Source organism: Propithecus coquereli, unplaced genomic scaffold, assembly GCF_000956105.1.
Source record: "Propithecus coquereli isolate 6110/MARCELLA unplaced genomic scaffold, Pcoq_1.0 Scaffold117, whole genome shotgun sequence".
Taxonomy (NCBI): Eukaryota; Metazoa; Chordata; class Mammalia; order Primates; family Indriidae; genus Propithecus; species Propithecus coquereli.
This window is the reverse complement of record NW_012135747.1, coordinates 516,039-528,070: the sequence shown is the minus strand read 5'-3', so window position 1 is coordinate 528,070 and position 12,032 is coordinate 516,039. Positions and strand designations below refer to the sequence as shown.

The window sequence follows — 12,032 nt, the reverse complement described above, 5'->3', positions numbered from 1 at the left end:
ATGCCCGGCTAATTTTTTCTATATATTTTTAGCTGTCCAATTAATTTCTTTCTATTTTTGGTAGAGACGGGGTCTCGAGACATGCCTTTTTGAATGTCAGCTACACCATCCCAACCAGGCAGGACAAGACACCCAAGTATGCCACGGACAAAGGGTAAAGTGGTAACAGAACTCCACAACCAGTTACCAAAAGGAGGCTGTGACAGCCCTCAGTCTCTGAGGGACTTTCAGAGAACAGATGCCTCACCCCGCTTCCCCAGCAAAAAAGGAGGAGGTTGAGGCCCAGTGCAGTAAAGTATGGGGTCAGAGCCCCACTCTCTGAAGTGCTGGGTGGTTCACATCCCTCCTACTCTGGATGAAAACCACACTCCTCATCACTCTCAAAATAGAAACCAATAAACCTACTCCCTCTACCACAGAGACATCGTAATTCAGGGCAAATCCTTTAGATGCACTTAAAAAAAAATCATTCAGCAAGTAGGCATCCCACAATCCGTACTGTGTCCAAGGCAATGGCCAGAATACTTCTGCCTCCAAGACATGGAAAGAAATCCTCTAAGTACCAGAGCCACTACCCTGCCCGGTGACAAACACGACTTCCAGCGGGACAAGGTCCACATGGGCTTTGATGTTTGTGGCCGTTTTGGGGTGCTTCATGCTCAACCCAGGATACGGTGCAAGAGAGAGCCTGGGGGGACTGAGGCCCTCCTCCAGCTGGGGGTCCCTGCGCCACATCTCACCAGCCAGGGACGGGAAGGGAGGGAGGCAAGGTCACACGTACTCAGCAGCAGCTGCACGCCCTTCCGGAGGAGGATCTCCTTCACTTCCTGCTGGACGCAGGGCAGGAGCTCCTTGTCGGCCAGGGCTACTTGGGAGTGGATGAGAGTGACCTGGGGATGAAACAACCACAGAGCCTGAGAAGCAGCCCCTGAGTCTTCGGCTCACATCAACATCCACCTCCTCCCCCACCTCCAGGTTACGGATGAGGAAACTGAGGCCCCAGAGAAGTAATTTGTCCAATGCCGGAACCAATCAGTTGCGAGCTGGGCTTTGGCCCCCGTGTCCTAGTCTAGCACTCTTGCAGTACCCCCTGCTGCCCCTGGGCCAGAGGACCACCAGTGTGCCGATGCACCACAAGCCGTACCTCCCCTAGGGCCACCTGGAACACTTATTTTCAAGCATCCTTGGGCACTGACAATTATACAATCCATATAAACCACTGACATTCCAACTACAAATCAGGCTGATGCCAACATTAAAGCTGGTTCTAAAATTAGCGCTCCCAGGCACGTCTCCTTGTCTGGGACAAGGAAGTAGAAGGCAGCCTTTAATCATGTTCAAAGCCTGGACTTTGTCTGGGTTGAAATCTCATCTCTGCTCCTCACTCGGACACCTCCAGGAGGCTCACTAAAATGGTCCCACTCACATGAATTTTGTGATGATGAACAGGAAAATATGTATAAGGCACGTAACTCAGCACATATCATCCGTAAGGGTGGCTGCTACTACTCTTATTTGTCTACTAATCACACACATATGGACGTTATATTGAGTTACTTGAACTAATCTACTACTTCTGACTGGTCTTACCCCTGTGAAATAAGAAAAAAAATGTACACATTGGTCTCTGCCCCGGGTTCCTGACACAGAGCTCTTAAAACTCTCGTAAAAAGCGGTGCCAGGAGAAATCATTTGTTCTACTATTTGGTCTTTGATGCTGGTTCCTGACATAGAGCTAAGACCCTTGGAATTTCCTGGGTAAGAGGGGTATCTTTTGTTCTAATGAGGCGACCCTTGGTGGGCTCCTGGATAGGGGCTGGTCACCAGAAAGACGAAGCCATGATTGCAAGCCTGGAACTTTCAGCCCAACCCCAACCTCCAGGGAGGGGAGAGGGGCTGGAAATTGAGCGAATGATCAATCGTGCCTATATGATGAAACCTCCATAAAAATTCCTGAAGTATGAGGTCCAGAGAACTTCCTGGTTGGTGAACATGTCCATGTGCCCCAAGAGTGGTGCACCCCAACTCCATGGGGACAGGAGCTCCTGTGCTCAGGACCCCTCTACACCTTGCCCTATGTATCTGTTCATCTGCCTGCTTATTTGTGTCCTTTAAAATATCCTTTGTAATAATTCAGCATTAGTAAGTAAACTGTTTTCCTCGGTTCTGTGAGCCACTCTAGCACATTATCACACCCGAGGAGGGGGTCATGGGAACATCCAATTTGTAGCCAAGTGGGACAGAAGCGTGGGTAAGCTGGGACCCACAACTGGCAACTCGGGTCTGAAGCGGGGCAGTCTTGTGGGGTCTGTGCTAATTCCAGGTAGTGTCAGCATTGAATTGAATCCAATTACAGGACACCCAGACAGTGTCGAAGAATTGGTCAGTAGAAGGAAAAACCCCACACATCTCGTCACAGAAGTGTTGAGTGTGAGTACAGAGAAAGACAGTTTGGTTTTTCCCTACACAACCCTCATAAATCAAATGAATAAATTTTAACTATATCAATCACTCATAATAATTTCCAACAATCTGTCAGAGAATAGCCCTATTATTAAATTAGCCCGTATTGATCTTTCTTTTCAAAACCAACCTGCCTTGCCCTAGGGAAAAAAACCATCCACAGGCCCGAGCGGCTCTCAGAAGCTAACCTGGCAGGAGCTGCAAGCAAGCTCCTGCCCGGAAGACCCGTAATTACAATCATTACTCAGCCGCTGCCCAGCCTACACACATGCCAGGATTCCTCGTCCTCTCCAGGCTGCCAGGCAGGCTCTCTATGCCTCGAGCACTAGCAGGGAACGGGACAGGCTGATCTCTCTCTCTCTCTCTCTCTCTCTCTCTCTCTCTCTCTGTCTCACAAACACACACACAGCCTGTGGGCAGAAGGCAGTGCTGGCCACTGAAGGAGCTCAGGAAATTTCACCCCAAAATATGACTCCTTGGTATAAAGAACATTTTCTTTTCTTTTTTTTTTTTTTCTCCAGACAGAGTCTGGCTCTGTTGCCCTGGCTAGAGCGCCGTGGCGTCAGCCTAGCTCACAGCAACCTCAAACTCCTGGGCTCAAACGATCCTCCTGCCTCAGCCTCCCGAGTAGCTGGGACTATAGCCATGCACCATCATGCCTGGCTAATTTTTTCTACATATTTATTTTTAGTTGTCCAGATAATTTCTTTCTACTTTTAGTAGAGACAGGGTCTAGCTCTTGCTCAGGCTGGTCTAGAACTCCTGACCTTGAGCGATCCACCCATCTTGGCCTCCCAGAGTGCTAGGATTACAGGCATGAGCCACCACGCCCAGCCAAAACATTTTCCATTAAAGGTTCTTCGAGATCAAAAGGCATTGGAAGGGTCATTCCTCTATCTGCATAAACCCAATTGACCTGTCAAAAGAACAATGCACTTCCCCTCCCTGTTATGTCCCTATACTGCAGGAAAGAAAATTAAGAATATAACCAGACCTGGCCCAAATCATTTCAAACAAGTCTTTCAGGTTAATTTATGAGCCAAACTGTTTCTCCCCATCCATTCATTCTCCAAGTAGCTATTCGTCCTCCCTAGCAACCATTTATTGCCCCTAAACAGCCCCTCCCCTCTAAAAAAACAGGTATAAAAATATCTGGATCCCATTGGGATACTGGGTAATCACTGTGATTCTCCCTGTGAGAACCTCTTCCTCTTAGTAATCTGCCTTAACTGTGAGTTGATCCTTCAGCGAACTTTCTGGGGAAGGTCAAGTCTCCCGTCACCCCCACGCCGCCCATTCCCCAGCCTGGGCAGTCAAGGGGCTGCACTGCAGGCTCCCCCTGCCACTGGGCATGGACCACAGCATGGCCGTATCAGACAAAGAGACCAAAAGACCAACTGAGGGTGCCTTTGTCCAAGCCTGCAATGGCAAGAAGAGGTAATCAAAGCTACATTTATATCACAAAGGCCTGGATTCTGAAGAGGCGGAAGAAGTTCAACTTTTGCAAGGTATCTCCCCTGGGCCTGATCCTCCTGGTTGGAGCAGAGGGCAGGACCTCTCACCGAATGAGGACACGCCCAGAGCAGCACAATCGCACCCTGGCACCAGATGGGAAACACATTCCCAGTTTAGTGAGTGGAGTTCCAGCCTCCCAGGCCCTGAACAAATTGCTGACGTTCCTTAGATAACGTAGAAAGAAGTCGACCACAGAGCGCAAAATCCAGGCAGCCTGCCCCACCTCTTTCTCAGGGTATTCCGTTTTAATCTCTGCTGCCATCTCCACTCCTGCGGAGCCTCCTCCCACCACCACGATGAACGTTGATCTCTGGACCTGGAGAACAGGGACACGTGAGACACACCTACACACCCACCTGGCAGTGCAGCCTCTGGTGTGGCTTCCTTGGCCAAAGAAGGGCAGAGAATACTTTCCAGCTTTGAGGTCCAAACCGGCTTCCTCCTACCCACCCTGCAGGACTGCTGTGAAAACTGAGACCGTGGATCTAAGCCTACTCTACAAAACACAGCCCTGTGTGAACGGGGGGGGGACATGAACATGAAAAGCCCCAAGAGAGACCAGGCGAGGACGTGCCAAGCACAACATGAGCAGGTGCTCACATTCAGGCTTCAGTGGCAGGTCCAAGGTCTCCTCCCAGGAACGTCTCCTCCTAGTGACTCTCCAACTCTACAGCTGCAGCCAGCAGCTCTGAAGCCACCTCTCCCCTCCGTGGCCTCCCAGCTGCATCCCCGGGCATCCTCCTGGCTGTCCTCCCGCCTGCGCTTGCTGCCCCACACCTCGGCACGCAGCCCACCTGTTTCACCATGTCCTCGTAGGCTTGAATGGCAGCCTGCTGGCTGGACACCTCATTGAACTTGCCCGGGAAGGGCCCGGTGCTGCCTGTGGCCAGGATAAGATGTGAGAAGGGCAGAGCCTGAGAGGGACAAGAGGAAGAAAGATGAGGGCAGCCCAGGGGAGGCCTGGGCCTCTGCATCCTACTCCAGGCCCCACCGACCAAGGAGCACCAGGTCAGGAAGCCCTTCTGGGCACACCGAGGTAGCCCTCTTTTGAGGGAGGCAGGATCGCCACACTGGTTAGGCCAAGGGATGGCACTAGAACCCAAGGAAATATACCTAAGGAAGTAGATGTGACCTCCTGCCTGGAGAACACCTGGGCAACGGAGCTGCCCTGCAGGGAGAAGGAGGAGCAAGTCCCACAGCAGGTGCAGGTCAGAGGGAACAGGCTGTTTGTGGGCATAAGCAGGATTCCAGCTTCCTATGTGCAATTAGTTAGGAACCTCCTGGGTATCTTACAAGAACCCTTCTCCTACCCCCACCAAGAAAAGAAAGAAAAGGAAATCTTGTTTGGAGCCAAAATACATAAAGTTGACAAAAACAAAGCTGCTCCAATGGGAGGGGGCCGGAGGGTCTGGACCCCACTCACCCCCTCTTCCCTCCTGGAGCCCCGAGATGCCCCCATGGACCCTTCCAGGGCTCTGAAAAGCATGACCCGAAACTGCAGGAAATTTTTCAACAAGGAAATTCTCCAGTCCTAAAATTAATTCAAGGAGGACTGATTCACACCAAATCACATACTCATTGAGGATAAGAACTATGTCTCTGTTTTTTCAATCCCCTCTTAGCTTCGGATACCAGCCAGGGGCTGGGCTGGAGGTGACACCCCATCTGGGCTGGTGGCAGCTCACTGCTGGAGCTCAAGTCATTGCGGGCAGTAGCAGGCACCGTGCTACACACAGCAGGGTGGGGAATACACAGTCGGCCCCGATGACTTCCCAAGTAGGGGGTGGGGGTAGGATCACATTTGTGCCTAACTCTTGGTTAGCCTCTCTGTAAAAGGTGGTTATGCCACCTACCTCCTCGAGGCACCGTGAACGTTACACGACATTCACGTGAAGGCTGAGGACAGTGGCTGGCATACAGGAAAGGCAAGAAATATCTGCCGCCGTGTCCTTGTGGTTGCTGTGGTCAAGCCTTTTGTTTATGAAGAATCTGCTGTCTGCCCAGCACCAGGTGGAACTTGGGGGTCACAACAACGGCTCTCTTGACCCCTGAGGAGACCTGCCAGACCTGCCGGAGCCAGCTCACGGGGGGTCAGCTCCGTACTTGCACTCACCTCCCCGCCCTGCAGCAGCACCGTCTGATTCTTCACGTCTATGCCGACCACCAGGCCCTGCCGGAAGTTGTCCTTGAAGGTCACTGAGTAGGAAATGAATGTCTTTTTGGCAAACCCTGGGGAATGGACATAGAAGAGGTCACAGTGTGGAACCAGGCTGCCCACGGGAAGCCAGAGTAACTCAGAACCTCTCCTGAGCTGCGTACCAAGAGGGGCACCCTAGGCCAAAGAGCTGGGCCAGCAAGTACATCTGGGGTACCCACTACCCTCCACAGGGCCCACCTGGGCCTCAGCTCCTCAGAGAAGCTCAAGCTCTCACTTCTGGGTCTCATTAGGGTAGGTGCTTAAGACCAGTGACCTTGAGGTTCTCCGGAACTTGAATAATGGTGGCATGCAGGCGCCTTGCCCTAAGTGGAGAAAACCACCCCAGCCCCAAAATCATGCCCCGGACAGCAGTGAGTTACCACTCTCCACGGAGGCCCGGAGGGCTGCCACGTTGTGGTGGAAGGAGTCCTTCATGTCTACGAGCATGAAGGGGACCTTCAGCGCCTGCAGCTGGCTGGCGGCCGCGATCCCGCCGAAGCCCCCGCCCACGATCACCACGTGCAGAGCTCCGCAGTCCACCGAGACCTGGGACCCCATCTCGAACCAGGCGCTGCCAGGACCGAGAGGAGAGCACAGCACAGTCAGGGGGCAGGGAGGGCAGGAGCAGGCCCACAGCCAAAGGCCTCAGATGCCACTAGCTGACCTTTTTAAATGAGGTAAATCTTTTATCAATGAAATTCCAATTCTGCAAAATTTGAATTAAATTCAGAAGGAACAAGAGATATCCCGCTTCCACCCCACCCCCCAGCCACCTTCCCCGCTCCAAAGGCATCCACTGTCGCCAAGTTTGTAGGAGTCCTTCCAGAGATATTCAATGCACTTTCAATCGTGATTACTTTGCGCACACGTTAAACAAACTTCTGTACTGCTTTTTTACTTCCCATATTTCATCAAAGACTTTTGAAGAGGGGAGTAATGTTCGCCCAACAACAAACACATACTGAGCTCCTGCCCTTTGACGTGCTCTGCGCTGTGGATCCTGTGCTCAGACAGGCAGAAGCGGTCCCTGCCCTTAGGAAGGCAGCACTTGCAAAGTCACGGGACCAGGTGCACAACGAAAATCACGCACGGAGCAGGCAGGTGGACAGTAACGAGAAACACCTGTGGGGAACCGCAAACGCAGGCCACATCTAAAGGATTGGAGAGGACTTAATGTTGTTTCTCGTTGGCCAAATGGTCCCTGATGCATTGAGGCTTGGACGTTCTATTTTACAGATGGCAGGGCGGGGACCCAGGACAAGTGCCCCGGCAGGCAGGGCCACCTTCACTGCTCCAGGCCCTCAGAAGGGCTGTCCGGAGCTGATCCCTGAATGCGCGTCAGGCTGAATCTGCCAACTGGGCCAGGAGACTATCTCCTGGGGCCCAGCCAGAGCCCGGGAAGGTCGGAGGCACTGAGGCAGGCCGTGTATCACCTGCCCTCTCCAGCACGGCACCCTCTGTGCTGGGCCCTTGGGACCGGCAGCCAGGGATGAAGTCAAGAAAACACCCAGAAAGCCCCACTTTCAGGCTGGCTGTGCACAGGTCCCAACAGGGGCTACACAGTTTGCAGGGTGTAGGGTGGGTCAGGTCACACTGCACCACCTAGGGACATTCAAAGAGGAGACACTAGATCCCTGAAAAAGAGCTGAGGTTAGGGGCCTTCCCAGCAGAGTGACAACTTAGGCCAGAGGCCCAGTGGCAGGAAAGGAGGTGGGTGGGAGGAGTTCAGGGCATTGTGGCAGAAAGGTGGGGAGGCCAGCAGTGCAGGCGGCAGGGACCAGCACAGACAGCCTGTCACGCCAGGGCAGCTTTAACAACCAGGCGGACATACAAGCCTGCCTCAAAGCCCAGCAGCCCCAGGGCAGGCCTGCCTCAAAGCCCAGCAGCCCCAGGGCAGGCCTGCCTCAAAGCCCAGCAGCCCCAGGGCAGGCCGAAAGGGCAGTGAATTGGCCATGGGAGCTGAGCCCCTGGCCCCACCCCACCCAGTCCCCAGGGTCATCAACCTGCTTCCCCAGAGGGCAAACCCTCACCTTGTCCAACTCAGCAAAGCACCATGGAGACACACTACTCCTCTGGAGTTCCTGTGGGTGTCTGGGGCCAGAGGGCACACCCAGGCCCATGAGGGGCACCAGGGCAGGGCCAGGGAGGGGAGGCACTTTCACACTGCACTCGGCCTAAGCCTCTCCTGCAATCTGCTCTTCTCTCCCCTCCACTGACCTTTGACACCAAGCAAACAAACAGAACGGGGAGGCCAGCGACTTTCTGGCCAGTCCCCCTTCCTCCTCACAGCCCCCTGCCCGACACCCTGGACAGGCCGAGTCTCCTGGGTGCTGCCACTGTCACTTCTTGCCAGGTCCCCGAGGACAGCAGATTCCCCTTTGTTTGCCATGACCCGCTCTGCCAGCCACCTACACCAAAGGCTTAAGCCGTGGACCTGCACTTCCAGCCACACACCTTGGAGGTGCTGAACCTGCAGGTAAGGCATTAATGGATGGTCCGGTACGTGTTCTAACACAGCAGCAGCGCTGGCAAGCAACTGCAACCGCCTCTGCAAATTAATAAAAAGGGCTCCAAGGCGAACTGTGGTAAGGGCCTAGCTAAAAATAATGACAATAATTAGCCACTGTCCCCCTGTTTGCTTCTCTGTAATTGCCACTCTGGAGCCACACAGCTGATGGTCATAAAGATTCTCAGCTTTCTCTGTAGATAATACCACTTTTCTAAAACCTAGGGGTAGTTTCTGAGATATCCTCAAGGTCCCACATTCCAGGGGAACGGCGGACCCACCCAGACCTGCGGCCCATATAGAGGAACTGACTCAACTGGTCTAGTGGCCCCCACCCGAGAAACCGGTCAGCAAAGAAGACAATTTTTACAATCCTATGGTTCCGCCCCAAACCCAGCCAATTAGCAGTCTCAATTGCCTACGCCAAACCCTGTCTCCCAAATCCTCCGGGAGGTGGATTTGAGCAATTTCTCCAGTCTCCCTACTTAGCACCATGCAAAGTAAAACTCTTACTCGGTCGTAAAACCTGCTGACTCAGCGAATAGGCCCAGCATATTGGGCAGCGGGCGAATGAACCCGGTTGGGCGGCAACACGACTTTGGTGTGAGACCCCGTCAATCAGTGGAAACTCCATCCGTGAGAGACCACAGGACAAACTATGATACACCCATACAATGGAATATTCTGTAGCCAGTCATTTTTAAAGGGTGAGTTATGTTTTTACAAGAAAAGTCCATCCATGAAAAAGTCAGGCAATAGATCCACATGTAGAACCTAGTCCCGCTTGTGGGCAATAAGACACGTGCACCTGGGTACACACACACAAACACACACACACACACACACGTAATGAGCACAAAGGGCAGCACTTGTTTCTCTTTCACCCATATCTTCATGGGTTTTCCTCCGTTTTGGGAAAGAGTTCAGTAACTTGCCCAAGTTCAATCCTCAACAGCTCCAACCTGCTCTCTAAACCTAAATGCTAACTGCAGTCATAGATGATGTATTTATTTTCTTGAGCTTTTTTGTATCGTTTGAATTCTTTTTCAAACAAATATGTCATCTTGGCATAAATAATTAAGCTTTAAAAACAGGACGGGCCTCTAACCATGGAATTTTTTCAACCAATATATAATTCACATATAAAATTTACCATTTAAAATGTAAGTTCAGTGGGTTTTAGTATATTCACTAAATAGTGCGACCATCACAACTATCTAATTCCAGAACATTTTCATCACCCCCAAAATAAACCCTGTACTCACTGGCAGTTACTCCCCTCGCCCCACCCAACCCCAGCCTTTGGCAACTACTAATCTACTTTCTTTTTTTTTTTTTTTTTGAGACAGAGTCTCACTGTGTTGCCCGGGCTAGAGTGCCATGGCGTCATCCTAGCTCACAGTAATCTCAAACTCCTGGGCTCAAGCGATCCTACTGTCTCAGCCTCCTGAGTAGCTGGGACCACAGGCACGCGCCACCATGCCGGCTAATTTTTTCTACATATATTTTTAGCTGTCCAATTAATTTCTTTCCATTTTTTTTTTGGTAGAGACAGGGTCTCGCTCTTGCTCAGGCTGGTCTCGAACTCCTGAGCTCAGAACGATCCGCCCGCCTCGGCCTCCCAGAGTGCTAGCTAGGATTACAAGCGTGAGCCACCGCACCCGGCCCTAATCTACTTTCTATCGCTACAGATGTGCCTATTCTAGCCAGTTCATGTAAACGGAATTATACAACATGTGGCCTTCTGTGTTTGGCTTTCACTTAACACAATATTCGCAAGGTTCATCCGTGTTGTAGCATGCATCGATATTTCATTCCTTTGTGTGGTTGAGTAAATTCCATTGTATGAATATACCACATTTGGTCTATCCATTCATCAGTTGCTGAACATCTGGGTTGATTCCACTTTTTGGCGATTTTGAATAACCCTGCTATGAACATCTGTGTACAAATTTTTGTGTGAACACATGTTTTCAGTTCTTTTTATTATATATCTAGGTATGGAATTTCCTGGTCATATAGTAACTCCAGGTTTAACTTTTTGAGGAACTGCCAAACCTACCATTTAATTTTGAACTGAACATCAGAGCCCAGGAAGGAAGCACAGAGAATCTTAATACATCTGCCCACATTGAGGAATGTCAGCTGAAAAGAAGGCCCAAGAGAACAGAATAAACCTTGTCCAGCAACTCCTAAGTGATTTTACCTTTGTCCCCTCCCCCAACACACACCATCTGGTTTACACTCGTCACTTTGCTCACTCAACCTTGTTTTCTCTGACAAGGACACCAGCCTGATCCCACTGATCCCAGGGGGATTCTTCTTTAACAGTAAGGGGACTTTAGGAATTTACTAAAAAAAGAGTAAGTTACATTCATACCAAAGCAGTTGAGAGTTCATGCCTCAGAAGACACACAGCAGAAACCATACAGGCTCTGACTAAAGCAAGCATGTCGCCCCAGCATTGCTTCATAAAGATTACAAACAAAGCATGCAGCTTTCTGAGTCGCCATGGCTTGCACAGAGGGCAGATTTCAACACCAGCCCTCTGGATAGCCATGTTTTCAGACTGGCTGTCCTGGATCAGAAGACCACTAAAGTACTGACTCAAAGTACCACGGAGGCCGGGCGTGGTGGCTCATGCCTGTAAATGCCTGTAATCCTAGCATGCTGGGAGGCTCAGGTGGGAGGATTGCTTGAGGTCAGGAGTTCAACACTAGCCTGAGCAAGAGCAAGACCCCGTCTCTACAAAAAAATAGAAAAAGTTAGCCAGACATCATGGCACTCGCCTGTAGTCCCAGCTACTCGGGAGGCTGAGGCAGGAGGATCACTTGAGCTCCAGGAGTTTGAGGTTGCAGCGAGCTATGATGACACCACTGCACTCTATCCAGGGTGACAGAGTAAGACCCTGTCTCAAAAAAAAAGCACTCTGGATGTCCCCTCTCCACCAAGGAGAGGGAGAGGGGCAGGTGGCCCCCATGCCTGGACACTCCATGGCTGGCCCCCCAGGGAACACACACTGAATGTAATCCAAAAAAGACCAATTTTTGAAAGGGACTCAAAGTCCGAAGAGGGAGCAGTCTCCTCTGATACCCCAAAAGAGGGCAGCTTTGGGCTGACAGGTTCATTGGGTGTCATAAACACTCCTGTACTGAAAACCTAGGCCAAGCAACTTGTCCATCCTCCTCAGAGCCAGTTACTTTGTGGTCCCCTTAACACTCCCACGGTCTGCCCACCGCCTGCACCTGGACCCTGCCTTCATTTCACCACCAGACAAAGGTCAGGCTGGCCCTGGAGCACACCCATCTGCCCGCCTCCATCACTTTCGGGCTGGGTAGTCCTACGCAAGGC

At 51.5% G+C, this 12,032-nt stretch overlaps 1 protein-coding gene across 5 annotated transcripts in view; it reads right to left on the bottom strand.

Moving 5' to 3' along the window:
* The window catches only part of AIFM2 (apoptosis-inducing factor, mitochondrion-associated, 2), a 22,692-nt gene that overhangs the window by 4,772 nt on the left and 5,888 nt on the right, over positions 1–12,032 (bottom strand). For 4 of the 5 annotated variants that reach the window (XM_012658979.1, XM_012658957.1, XM_012658964.1 and 1 more), the window contains exons 2-6: positions 6,556–6,746; positions 6,092–6,207; positions 4,773–4,892; positions 4,202–4,294; positions 782–890 (exon numbers count right to left, since the gene is read on the bottom strand). In XM_012658979.1, the coding sequence (XP_012514433.1) occupies positions 782–890; positions 4,202–4,294; positions 4,773–4,892; positions 6,092–6,207; positions 6,556–6,733 (616 nt within the window). In that variant the 5' untranslated portion in view covers positions 6,734–6,746. Of the gene's footprint in view, positions 1–781; positions 891–4,201; positions 4,295–4,772; positions 4,893–6,091; positions 6,208–6,555; positions 6,747–8,205; positions 8,230–12,032 lie in introns of those variants that run through there. The other variant, XM_012658973.1, reaches the window with a different exon arrangement.